Genomic DNA, 19,610 nt, shown 5'->3' with positions numbered 1-19,610 from the left:
TTATAGAGAAAAATAAAACAAGGAATGTGCATTATATGGAACTGTATTCTTATGACAGCCATCATTGATCTAAGGGTTATTTATTTCGAAAGAAAAGTGACCGGAAACACTGATTATTTCTTTGCGTTTCACTTGACAGCAGCCGGACGACAGTTTGTAGCCGTTAACCAACGTTAGTCACGAATGTGTCGGGCAGTTGCAAGAAAAGCGACATGTGACGAAAATGACAAAGTTTAGTGCTTCTTACTTTATTAATGCCACAGGAGACGAGTGAAACTGGTAGAAACCAGTAGAAATGTTCACGACGAGCGAGCTAAGAAGCTAGCAGTGTAACGCTGTTTTGTGTTTGTGTTGTTAGTCAGGGCAGCATGAATGGCTCGGCTAGCGAGCTAACGATGGCCAGCGGATTATCGCCTGATTTTGTGCAGTGTTTCTAGAGTCAGGCTGGAGGAGGCATGGGAAGTAACTGGGATGTAATTTCGAGCACGGTGATTTACAAATGGACAGCCACAGCAAAGGACTGACGCTAGCTTGTTTCCCAGTGGAATAACGACATTTGTTCCGTTCAGATGCCTCAAAGTAGACGGGTGTCGGTGATGCGATCGGTCGCTGGCCAAATGCCCGGGTTGTCAGAATTGGGACAGAGCAACCAAACTTTATTTTAAATCATGAAAAACTGCGAGTATCAGCAGATCGACCCGCAGACTCTTCCAACGCCCACCCCGACCCCTCCAGTCCATCAGGGAAGCAATAACCACAAGAGAGAGGAGCCGAAAAGGCCGAGGAGAAAGTGGCAAGTGTTCCCCGGGAAGAATCGCTTCTACTGCGATGGACGGATCATAGTGGCCCGACAGAGCGGGGTCCTGCCCCTCACTCTGGGTCTTATTCTCGTCACAAGTGGTTTATTCTTTATATTTGAGTGAGTTCTTGTTTTTTTGTTAGGTCTGCAATTCTAACATCAGCATGGAGTCCAGTGCTTGTCCAGCTGGGGGCCCTCTGTGTCTCTGAAAGTTAATAAACTGTCGTTAATTGAAAAACCCTTAAAGTCTTTATAGACACTTCGGGTATTTATGGTGTATTGGGTCTATCCTGAAATGTAGATCCAGCCCAGGTGATTCTCGCATATTCCTCATTCATGTAAATAATGGTAATGGCTAATACACAAATTCAACTTTAAAATGTATTTCATTGTCTAGGCTTCCAATCAGCAAAACGTGTTCTTTCACTTGCAGCTGTCAATGTGGCATGGTGCTGTAAGAAGGATCAGTGCCTGAATATGAAAATGGTTTTCATTTCATCACATTCTTTTAGACATGCTGTGAAAGTGTGCTCTGTCTCCAGTGATTCAAATGTGATTAAATCACCAAATGTTAATTAAAATTAGATCTCTTAGGCCAGGCTTTGTTTTGGTCCTTTCCCAGACTTTAATGTAGTCATAATGTGTCTATCTCTGTCTGTGCCTGCCCTTAATCACAGCTGTCCCTTCCTTGTCAAACACCTGACCAGCTGCATCCCTGTTATTGGAGGCATCCTCTTTGTATTTGTGGTCATCACCCTGCTCCAAACGAGTTTCAGCGACCCTGGCATCCTGCCCAGAGCAACTCCAGATGAGGCTGCAGACATTGAGAAACAGATTGGTAAGACCCAGCTGGGATCAGAACTATATAAATGCCTTAAATGCTTTTGACTTTGATATCCAGCATTGAAAAACGTTGCTGTTTATAAAGCACTTACTATTTGCTCCCAGAATGGTATTCCTGCATGTTTATGGCACTAAATATAGACTATTACTGGCACACTAATTTTCCATATGGCCTTTATATTTCCTAAAGGGAATTTGATCCCTAAACTCAAACTGCATAAGCTCATCTCATCTCACTGTAAGCTGTCGTCTGCTCAGTAGCATTCAGTTATGTCGGACGTCAAGGACCTATTACATATTTTGCTTTAGAGCACAATTCACAGATTGAAGGCATTGTTCCACTAGCATCAGCGGTTTTACTCTGAAATTGAAACATAAGGTATATTTTAATTGTGCAGTCACGACTCACACTGTGCCCAGTTTCATTTTCATTTGATGATGAAACCTTTGACCCATCAAATTTCTTAAGTAGAATTTTTAAAAAGACAAATTTCTCGTGACTCTGTGTAATGCATCTCACTTTGGCAGCCATCCAGGCAATTGTCATGTTGACTTCTAAAGCTCCCCAGTTTGATCCCAACTATTTTAGGAATTTGAAATTTTTTTATCCCTACGGTTCCATAAAGACTCCTTTTCCACACCATTTCATTTGTGTTCACCATCAGTTTAGACTCTCGCTAACGTTATCTTTCCTTTCCATATGACATGTTTCAGTATAGTGTCTAAAGCTGGCTTTCTGAGCACCTTGTAAACTCCTACACATGACCAAGGACAGGGGAGATGTAAGAAGTTCTTATTACCTAACCTGTTCCAACTATATTAGAAACAAAGATATGACATAAGAATTGAATTTTTACCTACCACCCTATCTTGAAGGAATTGTTGTGGGCATTTAGTTTGACTCTGTATTGCCTGAACATGTGTAAATAATGGAATGTGGAGCTCCATAAATGTCCAGCAAATCCCTCGTCTCTCCACTGAGTTCCACTGCTGTTGTTGTTCTGTGCCATGTTTATTTCTATGGGTCTGTGAGGTGTTGACACTAATGACAGCTGCTAGTGATTGGCCAGACTCTGTGATTGATTTTGTTGCCACGTGTGTCTATATATATATATATATATATATATATATTTTTTTTTTTCCCCCATTCTCTGTAGACAACACTGGTAACACTAGCTATCGACCTCCACCACGCACAAAGGAAGTCCTCATCAACCAGCAGGTGGTCAAGCTCAAGTACTGCTTCACCTGCAAGATGTTCCGGCCTCCACGCACCTCCCACTGCAGCCTGTGTGACAACTGTGTGGGTGAGCTGGGGGCACAGACAAGCGTTGTGACATTTATGAATAATTAATAATAAATAAAGACTTCATAGGGCTACAGTGAAGATCGTTCCTTTCCTCTAGTTCAGTTTGGACTCATTTGAATGACATTAATTTGACTGTGGGATTGTACCTTAAATTAAAATGGAAGGTATCACTTGGAGTTCACTATGAGTTCTCTGTTGGTGTACTTCTCTTACAGAGCGATTTGACCATCACTGCCCGTGGGTCGGGAATTGCGTAGGAAAACGCAACTACCGCTTCTTCTACACTTTCATAGTGTCACTTTCCTTCCTGACAGCGTTCATCTTCGGCTGTGTGACCACACATCTTGCACTGAGTATGTGGTTATGCTGTGTCCACATGAAAAACAAGGTGGATCTTTACTGATAACTGCTAACACACCTGGCTCAAACAACATGTGTCAGTAACTGTCAGGGTGCAGTCAGACTCAAATCCACCTGGCTAAATTTACTCTTGTAGTGTGGCCAAAAGTAGGAGGGGACAGGAAATAATATGTTCAGGGGTGTAAATATAACCTCCAAGGAGCTGGCATGCCAACAACAGTAGGTTACAAAATTGTAAATGAAGCAGCCCTTCATTAGTCTCTGTCACTGTCCTCAAATTGCTAGAGCCTAGAGACAACCTGTCCTTCACTTCTACCACTATAAAACATATCCATATGTAAACAGTTTCACATATCAAAGCTAAATTGGATTGAACTTTGGAACAAAGCAAAGGAGGTGGATCAGTTCAAACAGGAAGTGACCATCTGGCTTTTTTTATAGACATGAATTAGTGTCTTGCTTGTAATGCCAGACAAGTGAGGTTTACCACATGAGAGTAATGTAGGTGTCAGATAATCAAAAACAGACAGTATATCATTTTTTTGAGACTAGCATTCTTTATTTGGTTCCCTTTGGTGTCTTGAGCAATGTTCAAATTATATTTCTCTAAAGGCTTGGAATACAAAGAAATCAGTTGAGCTGAGCTGGACTCTAGTACAGCTGTTGCCACACAAGAAAAATGTTTCAACATGATTAAGCACTTTCTCACCTTTAATAGACTTTACTCTATTAAAGCCTTTACTCATTGCTGTTTTTTTTTTTTTTTTTTTTTTTTGTGTTTTTTACTCTTTCAGGGGCTCAAGATGGAAAAGGCTTGGTGTTTGCTCTCCAAGAGAGTCCAGGCAGATATCCTGAACTCACCAATATTTTTTAAAATTTCTTACTATAACTTCACTGTTGGTGAGCAGGTTTTATTTATTCTTGCCTTCTCAAATAAACTGGTGCTTTCCTTAACTAAACCTTTCACTGCAGTGGAGCTGGTGATATGTTTCTTCTCAGTCTGGTCCATCCTGGGCCTCTCAGGTTTCCATACATACCTGGTCGCTTCCAATTTGACCACCAATGAAGACGTGAGTACTGGATTGGTGTGTTGTGGTACTGAAAGGTTCAGGAATGCTTATTTGGAATGTTTGTAAGTTGCAAGATCAGATCTATCAGATTTGAGCAAGGTTGTTAGTCAGTTAGTATACGTAAAAGAAAATATAACATCCAAACACTGTAAGTACTTGGTGTAAGTTTTGTGACTCTGCTTCAGCAGTGATTTAATAAATTTACCATAGTTACTGATGTGCAAAGGTTTACTGTATATTATTTGGTCATGGCTTTTTAAAGGTTTACTTGTCATCCATATCATTCATCACATATTGTAGCGTTTTGTCCAGTGAATAAAAACTTCTGTACAACATATTAAAAAAAAAAAGAATCTTTACAATTTTTATAATCTAGTGTTTTTTTTTTTTTTTTTTAAACCAGATTAAAGGCTCCTGGTCAGGGAAGAGCGGAGAAGATGTCACCAACCCTTACAGTTATAATAACATCTTTATCAACTGTTGTTCTGTGCTCTGTGGACCCTTGCCCCCTAGGTTAGTATTAAATTTACATTACTAATGTATTTCATGCATGAATCCCACTCCCATCCTGATACAGATTGGTTTTAGTGATGTCTCATGTAAATATCATGTTTCAGTTTACCTTGACCAATAATGCTGCTTTCATGACTTGATATTTGTCTAGATAATCTATGAGTTTAATGTTAATTTTAAGACTAACATTAGTATTTTTTGAAAATGTGTATAAACGATTCTAATAAGATTTTTCCTAAACATATAAAACTTGTGGACACCCAAGACCTGTTTTGTGGTTTGTGATGGTGAATAAAATGGATTAGCTACAGTTTTATAAGACAGATAAAGTGCATATACACATTAATAGGGTGCAAGAATGGGCTCAGTGTCTTGACAACCTGTGACTCTAAATATAACTCATTCCTGCAGTAACTTGTTGAGTTGCTGTGTGCTTGAATTAGGATATAACTGACTTCCATGGTCTCACCATGACTTTTCTGTTGGCTTCACAGTTGATTCATTGATGATTAGTTTCATCTAAAGTGTAAATTTAACAGCTCAAGCTCAAGCTAACCTCAATAAAAAGTTAAACAGTTTCTGACTATATAAAGCATCTGAGCTGGAGCAAGGCGGTGTTTGGCATGAGGCATGTTTGAAAGTGGAATGATGAGTAGAATAGGTGGTACAACATTTATTATTGTACATGTTAACATTAAACTTATTCATCAACTGATTTTTGTTTCAGGATCCTTTACATTTTCCAGAATTGATGATGAACACTACATGTAGCTTATGTTCCATTCTGAAAGATGTTGCTGAGGTGCATGTGCTTACCTAGTTTGTAGTTCAGTGAGCATTCATGTTTAAGGGGCAATGAAATGGTGAGACTAAAAGAGGGCTTGGACCTGCCTTATTTCTGTCATGTTTCAGCTTGATCGACAGGCGAGGTTTTCTGCCCACGGATGAATCTGCCCAGACAGGCGGCATGGACATCGAGCTTCCAGCTCTGGCTGCTAAAAGCGAGATAAACGTGGTAGGACGATCTTCCCCGCTGTCTTTTGGTTTGCAGGAATCTCCCTCTCATGTGTCTGCACCCCTGAACTCCCACCAAAACTCTTCCTTTGCATGACAGAAGCCATGTTGCCTGCTGTAGCTGCAACCAAGCATCTGTCTGCTGCTTGTTTACTCTGGTGCCTAAGATAATCCCTTCATATGCTGTATTTACATTAGTCAGATGTTTACACATCAATTAATTTTTTCAGTGCAAACAAGTCTTTTAAAAAGTATTTTTTTTCAGTTACATCAAAAGTCCCTGATTGCAGATAATCAGTACAGATCAACATGTTTGGGAAATGTTCTTTCTTTTCTTTTCAGAGAAAGAGATAAAGGGATCAGTATAAATCTAATGTCTGTGTTTTAAATCTTGTCTGAACAGCAGCCACTGTAGCAATAAGTGGCAGGTATGCTGTGAGTTTCAATGGGTCTCTAGAAATAAGTCCAAAAAAGTTGTTAACTCAAAGTAAAAGTAATTAACTCATTAATGTTCTAATGTTCTAATATTTTTCAGTCTGCTAACATAACTTAGCCACCATGAGCTCCTGGTCATACCTGACCACAACCCTGAATGTGCAATGATGAGCTTTATAGCTGTTGACTTCAGCTTATGTTCTTTTTAATGTTCCATTCTTGTTTTAAGCATAGAGTTGGAGTCTGGGCATGTTAAGCGGACTGACATGGAATGGCTGGCCTTCTCTGTCAGTGAACAAAATCAACATATACCTCTGAGGCTAACTACTGAACAGGTTTTAATCTTATATATGAATGTATGTGGTATTCTCATACTGGAACGTCTTGTTTCAGTTTTTTCACACACACTGTCAGAAATGAACTGCTCTGAAAATTAGAAACTATTTTTTTCTTTGTGTGGTTTAATCCAACTAACCAACCAATATTATGTAATTAAGTCAAATTTAGAGATGATGCTAGGCATATATCTTTATTTTGGACTAAGGTCAGGCTACCTCTCTTCCCAGTTTCTTTTTGCTAAGTTAGTTGGCTGATGACAGTTGCTTCAAATTACACAGAGACATGAGGACAGCATTGAGCTTCTTACTTCAGATGAGTAATTATTTTTTAAGTTAACATATTGTAAGGTGTGTTTTAATGTTGGCCTTGGCAGCCCAGTCATGTTTTTCTTATGGAATAAACAAATCAAATTAAATTTTATATTTCCTCAAGTTATCTACTTCATTTTTTTCCAGTGAAGATTTGGGCTCCTCTTCTTCCTCACTCCAGGCTAGAAAAGGACGTCTAGAGAGTTGTAGAACTACCTCTGTTTACAAGATGTACCTATGTGTGTATCCTGTTCACATGCAATTGCAGTCTGAGCCACAATACTCCAATATCAAGCAGAGGAGTAGTTTCTGTTTGCCATATACAGAACAATGACCAACAGGTCTTTAGTTTACACCAGATGAACAAGACAGCTGTAAAGCCTTTTTTGGTGGTGTATGGTTTAAACAAAGGCAGCCAAAGCTGTAGCAAATGTTAAATTAACTGACTTAATTGAGTTGGTTTTGGTGAATGTTTATCGTTCAGATACACTGTTGAAGCTGTGTGGGAAGCTTGTTCTGCATCTGCAGCACCTTGTTTTAGTTCTGTGTTCCCTTTCTTCTGTCTTGTGTTTATAGTTATGCTTTTGTGTTTAAAAGCTTAAAGTCCAAAGTCTCAGCCATTTCCTTCATTTATTCATGTTTTTGTTTTTTTCTTTGATTTGTCCATATATACATCATCACAAATTATAAAGTCAAAATTAATAAAACATTTGTCAATGCAATTCTGTCATCTCCCCGTCCTCATTTTTCATGGGTCTTCCTTCTCCACACTTCCAGTTTACATATTGGGAGAATAATTGATTTTCAAGAAAGAAAAGCTCTGAACACACTGTCTCAGTGTTGGTACATTCACTGTGCGTCTATCCACCTTGTCCTAACTTCCTGTTCTGTATGTGGTCTGTCTCTGTGCCTGTTTTGCTACCAACACTAGGAGGAGAAATGTCTGGACTTTGCAGTGTCCTGCAGTGGCTGAATAGCCACATTTAGAGCAGGAAAAGGAAGGTTTGAGCTTGGTAAGCCTGTTTAGAGGAAGGGAAAGTGAGTGAGTGTCTCTGCCCACTGCTGTGCCTGCATGTCCTCGTGCTGGCTGCTGTACTCCTGCATGGCTTTTGGTTGAACACACTGCAGGGTGCATAATCTACCAACACACAGTTACTGTATGTAGCATTCATATAAGGACACACAGTTAAGGGCTCGTATGTTTCCAATATAGTGGAAGCATTTCCTAAAATTAAAGAGTTTGCATGCCATAGATTTTCTAGGATTAGTTTTTTTTCTCCAAATGTTTTCTTGAACTCATTTGAAACAATACAAAAAGCACAATATCATAGCCTCTAGGCTGTAGCCATTTTAAACACTTGAAAGAGGAGTGTTTAAAGCTGCACTAATCAATATTTTTACCTTAACTGAAAGAGTGACTAATGTAAAATGGCTCGCTCACAGAGATAAGCCCACCCATGATGCCTGCTAAGCATGTTAACATTGCTATTGCTAACAATATTGACACTAGCCTTAGCTTCAAACATTGCTTTACAGCGCTGCTAGCATAGCCCTGACTCTTAAAGCTTCAGTGAGTAATACAAGAAGGGATATATTAACAGAAATGGAATATAGTGTTCATAAATATGTTGTCATTGGTGTTCATTTTTTTTCCAGCTGCTCCTGTTAGGGGTTTCCACAGCTTTTCAATTTATCTGCATGATTGATTTGGCACAGTGGATGCACTTCCTGATGCAGCACGTTCATTTGTTGTTAATAGTGTGTAATCTGAGAAAATTCCAAACACTGTATTTTCTTAATCTTTGGTGAGCTTTTTAAATTACATAGAGAGCAGGTCTCCTTTTTCAAGAATGAAAGGAAAGGTGGACAAGACAGTGGTGAGACCAGCAATGTTGTCTGGTTTAGAGACAGTGGCACTGAGACAAAGACAGGAGGCAGAGCTGGAGGTAGCAGAGCTGAAGATGTTGAGGTTCTCTCTGGGAGTGACGAGGATGGATAGGATCAGGAATGAGGACATCAGAGGGACAGCTCATGTTAGATGTTTTGGAGAAAAAGCCAGGGAAGCCAGATTGAGATGGTTTGGACATGTTCAGAGGAGGGACAGTGAATACATTGGTAAAAGGATGCTGAGGTTAGAGCTGCCAGGAAGGAGGCCTAGAGGAAGACCAAAGAGGAGGTTCTTGGATGTAGTGAAGGAGGACATGAGGATAGTTGGTGTGGGTGAGGAGGATACAGAGGATAGGGTTAAATGGAGGCAGATGATTCGCTGTGGAAACCCCTGAAGGGAGCAGGTCTCCTTTCACAGAGGCAGCCATGTTTCTACAGTAGCCCAGAATGGACAAACCAAACGCCAGGTGCAACAGGTTGTTTTAAAGGTGACAACCACAATACCCTCCCCCTTGCACCTGGAAACGGGTGGGGGGGAAATGGGGTTGGGGAACGCCTCTGCACAGCTGTTGCTGAATTGACTTAAGTGATGTAACACCTTGGTTTTCGTCTTAACTCTCATCTCATCTGAGTTCTTTTTTCCTCCTCTCCTCTTTCTCACACATTCTCAGTGCACACAAGGTACTAAAGGTCTGCTGGAATCGGCCACTCTCTCTCCGCTCCTCTCCACGTCATGTCCTCAGGGGAAACCTCAGGCAGCTCAAACCTGCCCAGACAACAGCTCCAAGGTGAATTCTGACCCTTCACCGGAGCTCTCCACAAGTTGCGGGGCCCGACATACTGTCAGCTCCACAGGCAATACCTCTTCTCCACACCACTGTAAGACTCACTCAAAGAAAAGCAAACAAGTGGCTTTGCATATTCACAACCCCGCCTTTGATGTCCCCGTTACCCCTACCTCTTTGGACACTGGCCCCAGCTCCAAAGCTGAGGGCCACAAAGGTGCCACGTTTACTACATTGCACTGATTTGAATGACGGCCTTCTCAAGTAAAGTCACATTATTTAAAGCCTGCATGCTGTATAACAGTCACATACAAGTGGTATGAACTTTCATTTTTTTATTTTGCTGGGTCTGAAAGTGCTGGCTGTAATCACTCAGAAAAAGGATGACAATCACATAAACATGTTATTGTGAGATCAATCAGCAGTAGAACTGAGGCAATTGGGATGAAAATGATTCTTTCAGTTGAGGATGTCAGCCTTTGGTGTGTAATGAAAGGATGAAATTTGTAAGGTGTTATGCTGATATGACTTCCTCATGATTCTTGATGTTAAAAATGAGTTTTAGATGACATGTTAGATCTACTATTTTGTCTGTTTTGTCTGGGATCTTGAAAGGCCTTGTATGGAAGGTTAAAGCTAAGAATTCACATAATGAATTGGTAAATGATTGTGTTCAATTTATTATAGTGTGAATGTTGGCCAGTTTCTTCGTTAGCTAAATAGCGAAGATACTCTTTGTACTGAGGTCATGTTGAGTTGTATGGGCGGTGAATAATGGAAAGCCATGGGATTTTGAGTGTAGACATTACCTTTATTATTCTCAAGTCTGAAAGCTCTGTGTTTATATCTGACCCCTGGAGTTGGATATACAGATGGGTGACAAAAGAAAAACCAGCATGAGTTTTAATAAGATCATCTTGAGTGCTCCTTCAGTGCTCATATATTTTCCATCTGTGTGGAACTCTGCACCATTCTTCCAAATCACAGCTCCTCATTTGATCATTTTGGTTGCATTACAAACTGACTTTCCCCTTGTTTCCTGCATGGCAACTAGTTTGAGGCAATTTATGTGAAACCTTGTTTGGTAATGTGAACCACTGAAGCATGATATCAATGGGCATGCACCAGTATGCATCGAAGAAAGTGCTTGTCTAATCCATGTCTGAGACCCACTTGTCCTACACCTTACTGATGCTGGAATTGGGTTAGGGTTGCTTACAACAATTTTAGTGACTTTCTGAAAACCAGACATGCATGTCCACAGGACATAAAGATTGCTCTCTTTTTTCCTTTTCCTTTTCAACAATGAATTGTTTATAACTCACCCCCAATTTTACCTTTAGATGTGTTTAGATGTCACTTCTTACACACTATGTTGTTTCATCATTACCTAATCTTGAGGGCTTAATGCTGTAATATCTTTAATATTTTAGTTTTTGTTTAGGTTACTTTAGTTTTTTAATCAACTTACTGTAGACACGCTGACACACAGAAAATGTGCAGCCAGGTAGGATTTTAGCAGTCAAGGATTCATTTTTATGTAGAACATACATCAAAAATACACAGTGATCAATAGGACTGGCACTGGCCTGAGAGTACTGTGGTGTCACTGTCAATGCAAAACAGTTATCGTTCTATGAATGTCCTGACTTTAATGTCTAAACTTACTGAAATTTCACTATGTAAATTTGGTGTTTGTGTGAATTTTTCCCTTAAAGTTGCACACACAGCACAGTGGGTTAAGTGTCATTTGTGGTTGGTGTGTACTGTTGCTGTAAAATCTCCAATGAATCCAACTGCATGATAATGACTAAAATATATTTTATGGTATTTCTGATTATTTCATACATTCAAACATCACATCCTCCAGATTCATGGACATTGTTGTGTATCTGAGCTGAGCCAGTGTTACTCATTTCTGCTTGTGTTACCTTTAATATCACACAATGACTTAGAGCTTCCTTTCAGAAGTCTACTTCCTGCTCACACTTGTGTCAGCAACAGCAATACCTTTTCTCTCCTCTGCAGTATCGTTTTAATCTGTGTGCTTTGACAAATCTAAGATGTATGTGAGTGGTGGATGTGTTGGTTTGTTTAGGTGGGAACCTGTAGGGCTTAGGTATTCAATATGCAAGTTCTTTGTGACATATATCATGTTTATCCTCATCATAACCTGATGGCAATAGCTGCACAAAAATGCAATGATCCCCCGGCACTAAATGTAGGCATGCACACACAACACACACTTCATATATAGTTTTCCTGGAGCGTGTTAACAGAGTAGAGAAGCATCATTTCATGTACAGTTCACCAAAAGTCATCCCAGTATCTGGATACCACCGCGACTGAGTGCAAGTAATATATTTCTGAAGAGAAACATAGTGTACTCTATTTGTACAAACTGTAAGGTTACTAAGCCAATGCTCCTGTCAAAATGAAAATAAAACTTTACTAAATCACTTTTTTGATCCGCTGAAGTGCAATAATTCACCACTAGATGACAGTGATGACTTAAATATGCAGTTGCAGTCAGACAATCCATTCAGAGTGAACCAGTACACTACCTACCCCAGATAACTGGAATTTTAGGTATTTTAATATTATCTGCATCTTCTGCACCATCTTCATAATTGTAATAATTGTTTTTTCTTTGTCTTCCTCTTCTTCATCTTTGTTATATGCGAGAATTCAGTATAACCTGTTAAGATGGGCTTGAAAATCACATGAAAATCTCTATATCCATGATAGCTATGGTTTGTTCAATTGGTATACATCTATGAGTTTATTCAGCCACTCTCCAGTAAAACGCAACATAATGATGTCTGGAAGTTAAACTGTGCTCAGGGAGCTGACAGGTGTGTTAGAGAGTACAGCTCATCTGAGGCTAGAAAGAGAGGTGTACTCGTGGTTTGGTTGCTAGGCTAAATTCCACAGCTGATTGTAAAACTGCAGAAGAAAAATGTGAATGAAGCGTTCTGTCTTTTTATTACTAGCTACCACTGAACAATACTGTGAAACTATAGTTTTGTGGGCCGATTTCCACAGTTAAAGCCCATTAAACCATGATTTCAAATTAGACCAAACAGCAATCAGTTTGTAGAAAAAGGTTATACACTCAACAGTACTATGTGGCTGAGGTTTGAGTAGATCTGATTGGTTGCATTTCTCTGCCAACATATTGTAACCAAACAACAGTCAAATTAATAAATGACAAGAAACCCAATAAATAAATTAATCAAGTATACATTACCAGTCAAAAGTTTGGAGACACTTTCTCATTCAATTCACTGTGAAAATGTGTCCAAATGTTTCACTATGAATGTATATGCAAATAAAAATATTATTTAATTCCTGACCCAAATTAAGTGTGACTAATCTCAAACCTACATGTTCTCCAGGACATATAAGTTAATTATGAGTTCAGGAATGCATGTGACATTTGTGTAGCTTCTTAGCTTTTGTGACCACTCAACCAAAACCATTTAATGTTGTATGGCTTATTTACTCTGCTGTATTGTCAGTGTAGCGTGCAATATAAACAACTTAACTCTTTTCTACAATATCAGCTTCGGCCCAGGGTTTTTTGATCCCTGTTGTATATGGATGTGCCTTTCTTACTTAAGTGACCCATTAACATGAGTGTAGTGATAATAAACCATGCATTTAGAAACAGCATTATAGGCTCATCACAAGCTGTTTATAATTACATGGTGCAGTTTCAGCTGGGAGGAAATAATTTATGATACACTTTTAAAAACAAAGGGCATTCGTTGATCTGGACCATATTATTAATAAAAATGGTAATAGAGCTAAAAGTAGGCAAATATATGTTTTTATATTCAGAAAACTATTATTCATTCTTATACATTTTATTTATATATTTAAGTTTTTTATTGTTAATTTTTCTGCTTTACTGCCTTTTAACTGTAAAGCACTTTAAATTGCATTAACTTGTCTGAAAGGTGCTATACAGAGTTTGATTTGATTTGATTACAGTAATAGCAGTTTAGATCTTACTTTCACAGTATTATCATTATCATAATATTATCATATTATCAGTTATCATTACCACCAGCATTTATTGTCGTTCTCTGGTTTACTACCCGCTTGGATGTTGGAGCGTACAGTTGTGCAAATGATTAGAGGAGTTTCTTTAACCACCTGAGAGATCTCTGAGTGAGGCTTCTCTCACAGCCCTGAACTCTGCCTCCTCCACAGAGAACATGTTAGTTGTTCAGGTGTTCTTTCCTCTGCCTGACAATATCCTCAGTCAGAGTCAGCAGCTCTCCTTTCTTTGCTGAACAGGCAGCATGTTGCTGCATGCTTGCCAGATGTTCAAAAAAGTTGGAATTCTAATAGCAACTTTGTGAGGTAATAATATGTCATTTGTTTAAACCAGATATGACGTGTTCCATTAATGTAGTTTTAAATGGAAAGGTCAGTGCAGTGTTTCCAAAGGTGAAATCCCTTCTGGGGATCCCTAAATAATCTCTGACTTCTAAGAGCCTTGGACCGGTGACCTGTCCAGGGTGGACCCCTGCCTTTCACCCAAAGAGAGCTGGGATAGGCTCCAGCAGATCCCTGGGACCCTGATTAGGAATAAGCGGGTATAGAAAATGGATGACTTCTAAGGTAACGTCTGTGTTGAAACACAAATGCCCAATTCAGATTTGAATAAGTATATTATAAGTATAAGTATATTAGCACACAAATCTGCATTTCTATTCACTTGGTAAATCAAATGCAACATGTGACACATTTCAAGTGATCATATAATGTAATCATTACAAAGAGTCTACTGTAACCATTTGCCACAAACATTTAACTTATATCAACACTGGAATAACAACTTTTAAAATTTCATCACTTCTGAATAGAGAATAAATAAAAGGGTACTGCTTATGTCACTGTGAATTGAACATGCTTGTGTAAGTGAGGAAGGAAATGGTAAACCTTTACTCATTTTTCTTTAGACAGAAGTACCGTCACCATGTTTGGGCTCAAACAATTTCTCTTTTTTGTATATTACTTCCCCTGCCAAGGTACAGAGAAGGCTGGTATAGGCTCTCATCTCAACAGGTAGAGATGAGAGTAAATGTGCTTTTCTCTGCTCCCGTACTCGAGGGATTGTGCAATCCTGGGATGTTCTGCCAGGTAGTGCTGGACTTCAACAGTGGATCCTTCTGTTCTGTTCCACTGTGGTGTCCAACAGGAGCCGCAGGTTTCCACCTGAAGAATAAAACATTAGACAGTGATTTTACTTTGTGGCAACTGCACTCTCTGAAAACGTCATAAACAATTCACAAAACCACACATGAAAGGGAAATTGACGAAGAGTTGAACTGCTGGGTCTGTAGCCAAATATCCTACTTTCTATTGGATTGAATGTTGTAACATTTTCATCATTAGATGGGAAGGGAAACAGAAGAAGAAGAATGAGCATAGAGTGCATACCATCACAAAAGTGGGACAATTCAGTGTAGATATGAGCCTACATGAAAAGCCATTCTTTATTGTGATTATTAAGTCAATAATAAAGAAATGTGGTTGTCCTGCCGTTAGCTGCCAAAGTCCAGACAGAGACCGTGTTTTTGGTTAGGTTGAGTGAATGCTTGCCAGTTACAATATCTGAGCAAACAGCCCTTCACCTGTGTGAAGAGTGTAAGAGCGAACTGGCAATACACTGAAAGCATTATCCCCAAGGACACAACACATGTATTTATTTAGGGCAGTAAAATTTGTGAATGGGAATCTGTAATTGCCTCGTAGATCTCACAGGCATTATTCCTGTGTCAAGTTATTAGCCATACCCAGCGTAAGTGTCTGAAAATTCAATGATAAACAACTTAACTCAACTCCAGATGGCCTGTGATCATCTCTTGTCCTTCCCTTTTAAATTAAAATGGCAAAATTATTGAATACAGTTCACAACAGCAAGTGCTCAAGCACAATGAGTAAAAATAAAGGACAAAGATATGTTAAATGTAAAGATATTCAATACCTTGATAGCAAACGTAACCAAAGACAAATTATGTTTCATAGCAAAATGTAAATGAGAATGCAGTTTAGTTGTATAAGAACTTAATTTTTTAGGAGACTGTGTTGGGTGGAGATATCATTCACATAAGAAATCTGATCTAAGGACTTTTAAAAATTAGGGTGAATTCAGGTAAAGTGGGACATTTAAGCATTCTCGTAATTTGATATGTCCAGATTTAACAGCCAATCACCAAGGCTGATATTAAAATATCACTTCTTTCCACAAAACAGTGGTTTGATTGGCCTGACATCATCATAGTGGACCTGGTCTCTGACCACAGGAAGCCTGCACCTGCAGTTCAGTGTCAAGTATCATTCTGTTTTTTAGCCTAAGCTTGAAATGTCCCCAGATCAACTCTGCAGAGACGGGTCAAAGGAATCGTCAGTGGGTTCAACCATGCCTCTGGTAGAAAAGCTTTGCTATCATCTGAGGCAGAAAAGGAACTTGCCAGTATGCTAATGACATTGTCTCAACAAGGTTTCCCACTCAGACCCACTGATGTTCAAACTTTAGCCTTTGAGTATGTCAAGGCAAATGGCATCACAGGATTCTCAAAGACAAGGAAGAAGGCTGGCTTCTATTGGATTCAGGGTTTCTTCAAACAAAACCCTGACTTAAATATTAGGAAACCTGAATCTCTATCTGCCACAAAGGCAGCTGCAGTCAGTCCAGAGGTAATCAGAAAGTGACTCACAAACTGAGTCACTGCTTGACAGTTTGGGCATAAAACATCTTCCCTCTCATATTTGGAACTTAGACGAGACAGGTCTGCAGGACAGCTTCTCATCAAACCATGAGGTAGGGGAAGTTGGGAAACCTTACTATGAAATAACAACAGGGGAGAAGGGGGATATGACCACCATCCTGGCAGCCTTCAATGCAATGGGAACATATGCATCAGCCATGGTCATTTTCAAGGGGAAAAGAGTGAGAAATGAGAATGAAATGGTTGTATGATTCTCTAGACAACGTCCTTGTGAAAGTGTCAGACAATAGGTAGATCAACATAGAGCTTCTAATCGAGTGGGGGAAAACCTTTGTGTCACAGCTGCTCAAAAATGACAACATGCCCGGATTTTCTCCTTCTCGATGGGCATAGCAGCCATGTGTCTCTAACCGACATGTAAAATAACAATATTCAAGGGTTGAGCTCTGTTTAAATCTTAAGCAGAACTGGTCTGAGGCAGGCAGGAAGTGAAATAGGCAGTTCTGTTGAATAAAACTTTCCAAGGTCAAGTTTTTTTCAGTGTTTATAGAAGCTTGGAAGAAAACAGCAACTGTCAAAAATAGCCAGTCTGGGTTTAGGGCATCAGGATGTTCCCTGTAAACATTGATACCGTCTCAGTTCAACTACAGAGCGGACACTTCAGCCACCAGCCCCTATTAATAGCCACCATGGAGCAAATACCAACATGTAGGGTCTGGATACCTTACACATGACCAATGGGCTTCAACCACTTCCTGCAGAGATGCAGTATGAAGACCTTCCTCCCACAGTAAAGGGAACAAGCCCAGCTTGATGACGCTCTTCCATCTACATCAAGTGGTCAAAGTCCTGCAAGGGCTTCCCTTAGCTTCCAAAATTTAATAACATTATCAAGGCCTGAGAGGAAGGCCGAGAAGACCTGTGCCAAACAAGTACTCTACCTCTTCACCAGCCAGGAGTATTTCATTTATGTAGAGCATGCAAGAGAGGGAAAAGGAAAAGCAACATATGGTCCCCATATGGTACTCTAGTGCAGAAGAAAATGGACTGCTTGATTACCCATCTTTCAATTCCTGATTGAAAATCTTCAGATAGTTCATTCCTGTGTAAGTGGTCATATAGCTGCTTAGCAACAGCTTTTTCAAGCATTTTAGAAATAAAGGGTGGGTTGGATATTGCTCTATAATTACCCAGGACTCCTGGATCAAGACTAGGCTTTTTGAGTAAGGGTTTGATTACTGCAGTCTTAAATGCCTTCGGTTACTAGAGATAAATTGACCAGATCATGTGTGCAGCTTATGATTGAGGCAAGGCTCCCCTCTCTCCATGCTCTGGAATGTCCTTACATGATTAGCAAGTTGCTTGGAAAAACATGTAAATCCCTGTGGACAATCGCCGCTTAACATAGCTGATATGAGCTGCTTCTGTGTATGGTTGTGTAATGAAAACTCAATGCTGTTGCCAGGGAGATTCCCCCTCTCTGATTAATGAGTGAGGCCTTTGTCTGCATGTTAGGTGTCAGGTTAAAACTCTTCATCACTCTTTACTATCCATTCATTTATTGTCACCGATAACATCTCATCAGAAGTACAACCCTCTTGCAAAAGTCAGTCAAGGGCAGAAATGGGAACTTTTGCAGAACCTGTTGTGTTATTATTACTGACTGGCTCACATTCATCTGACATAAGTTTTAAAGGCTGACTGTTGAAAGCCTAGATCAATATTCCTAATGAGTAGTTATCAACAATATATGAGTGATGATAAACCAAAGACGTGTCATTAACCAACCTCCTTCCAAATGTTTGCTACTTTATCCTGTATAATAAAATAAATAATATTATATTATACATATTAATGCAAAAAACCCACATGCAAATCCTTTAAAATTATGTTTCGCTATGTATATTACAATTCACAGTTTTGTGTGTAATATGTCAGACTTTAATATGTGAGTTGAAATTCGCAGCTTTTTTAGACTTTACAGTAGTGGAAACGCACAGACCAATTGCATGCGAGTTGAGCCATCCCACGTGATACCACTCAGCCAATCAAGTCTGTGCATCCCAGGCGGTAAACATTACGACTCTACAGTGTAAACAGCGCTAGAGGCAAGTTACACAGCAGTCCCTCCCTCCCAGCTGCAGTCACAGCAGGAAGTGTTCACGCCTCCGCGTCCCGACTGCAAATGAATCGCGCGTGCGATCATGTATGTGTGTGATCTGTACTGATGCATGGCATAATAAAAAAATAAAATAAAATAAAAAAAGGTCAAATGTTCTTTGTCTAAAATAAATCACTGCATTTGACTCAAACAGCCTCAGTCATTTACAGCAAGGCAAATGTATTTAGTTCTGAGAACTTATTAACTGCAGGCCGTCATGCTACATTATATGGTACAGTACAAATATTTTGAGTGTCCCTTATTCTGTCCCTTATTTCTTATAAAGAATCACAATTGTCTCTTACTTTCCATTTCTGAAGTTGGCAAAAGCGTCCATCACAATTACAGCATGTGCCATGGACATTATGCAAATTACGCGATGACGTCATTCAGCGACTTCTAGCGACTTTTAGGACAGCCAATAGCTACTTTCCTTACTGACGAGTTGGCAAGACTGCATGAAAAGACAGTACAAAGAAAAAGAAAGAGAGCGATACATGTAGAAAACAAAGGGAGAGAAACTGTAAAGTGAGACGGAGAAAGAGAGAGAACTTAGTTAATGAGAGAACATTATACATATCTACAGCCATACATATATGTTCAGTTGTATGTTACATGACAATAAATATTGTCAGAAAGTTTTTGAATTGTACTGAATTCATTTGATTTGACAGTCAGGTATTGATTACATGCAGATGTTGATAAAACTACTAGGCTACTTAAATATATATCACACTTTTAACATCAAATAGGTCGACAGGATACACATTAAAGATAGCTGTAATGTATTTCTGACTAGTCACAACTGTCATTTAAGATATCTGGAAGTACATTTGGACTAGTCCAAAGTCACATTACAGATATCTCTAATGGATGTGCGCCGGTTTAGCATTTATCAGATATTTGGGACTACATTTGACTAGTCAAAGTCAGATTTCAAATATCTACAATGCATTTTTGACTAGTCAGAAGAGATTTACAACTGAACTGTGACTAGTAATATATTAGTTTTGGATATTTAATTGGAATTAAATATCCTCT

At 39.3% G+C, this 19,610-nt stretch overlaps 1 protein-coding gene across 7 annotated transcripts; it reads left to right on the top strand.

Moving 5' to 3' along the window:
- The first annotated feature begins 16 nt into the window (after positions 1–16).
- On the top strand, positions 17–12,101 carry zdhhc18b (zDHHC palmitoyltransferase 18b). 7 transcript variants are annotated; one of them, XR_003295306.1, is made up of 10 exons: positions 17–919; positions 1,477–1,637; positions 2,800–2,949; positions 3,167–3,304; positions 4,106–4,157; positions 4,279–4,381; positions 4,785–4,894; positions 5,807–5,909; positions 6,573–6,678; positions 9,549–9,638. XR_003295306.1 is itself a non-coding variant. In XM_026300409.1 (10 exons), the coding sequence occupies exons 1-9, from the start codon at positions 669–671 to the stop codon at positions 7,961–7,963; spliced, it is 1,110 nt and encodes a 369-aa protein (XP_026156194.1). In that variant the 5' UTR covers positions 17–668; the 3' UTR covers positions 7,964–8,003; positions 9,549–9,677. The 7 variants fall into 7 exon arrangements, 3 of the variants coding, with proteins under 3 accessions (XP_026156194.1, XP_026156192.1, XP_026156195.1); XM_026300409.1 differs by lacking the exon at positions 6,573–6,678 and adding an exon at positions 7,922–8,003 and having other exon boundaries at positions 9,549–9,677; XR_003295303.1 differs by having other exon boundaries at positions 5,807–6,699; positions 9,549–9,647.
- Positions 12,102–19,610: the final 7,509 nt, after the last annotated feature.

This window comes from Mastacembelus armatus, chromosome 11 (genome assembly GCF_900324485.2).
Source record: "Mastacembelus armatus chromosome 11, fMasArm1.2, whole genome shotgun sequence".
NCBI lineage: Eukaryota > Metazoa > Chordata > Actinopteri > Synbranchiformes > Mastacembelidae > Mastacembelus > Mastacembelus armatus.
Note: the sequence above shows the minus strand (reverse complement) of the source record. Positions and strands in the feature narration are given on the sequence as shown.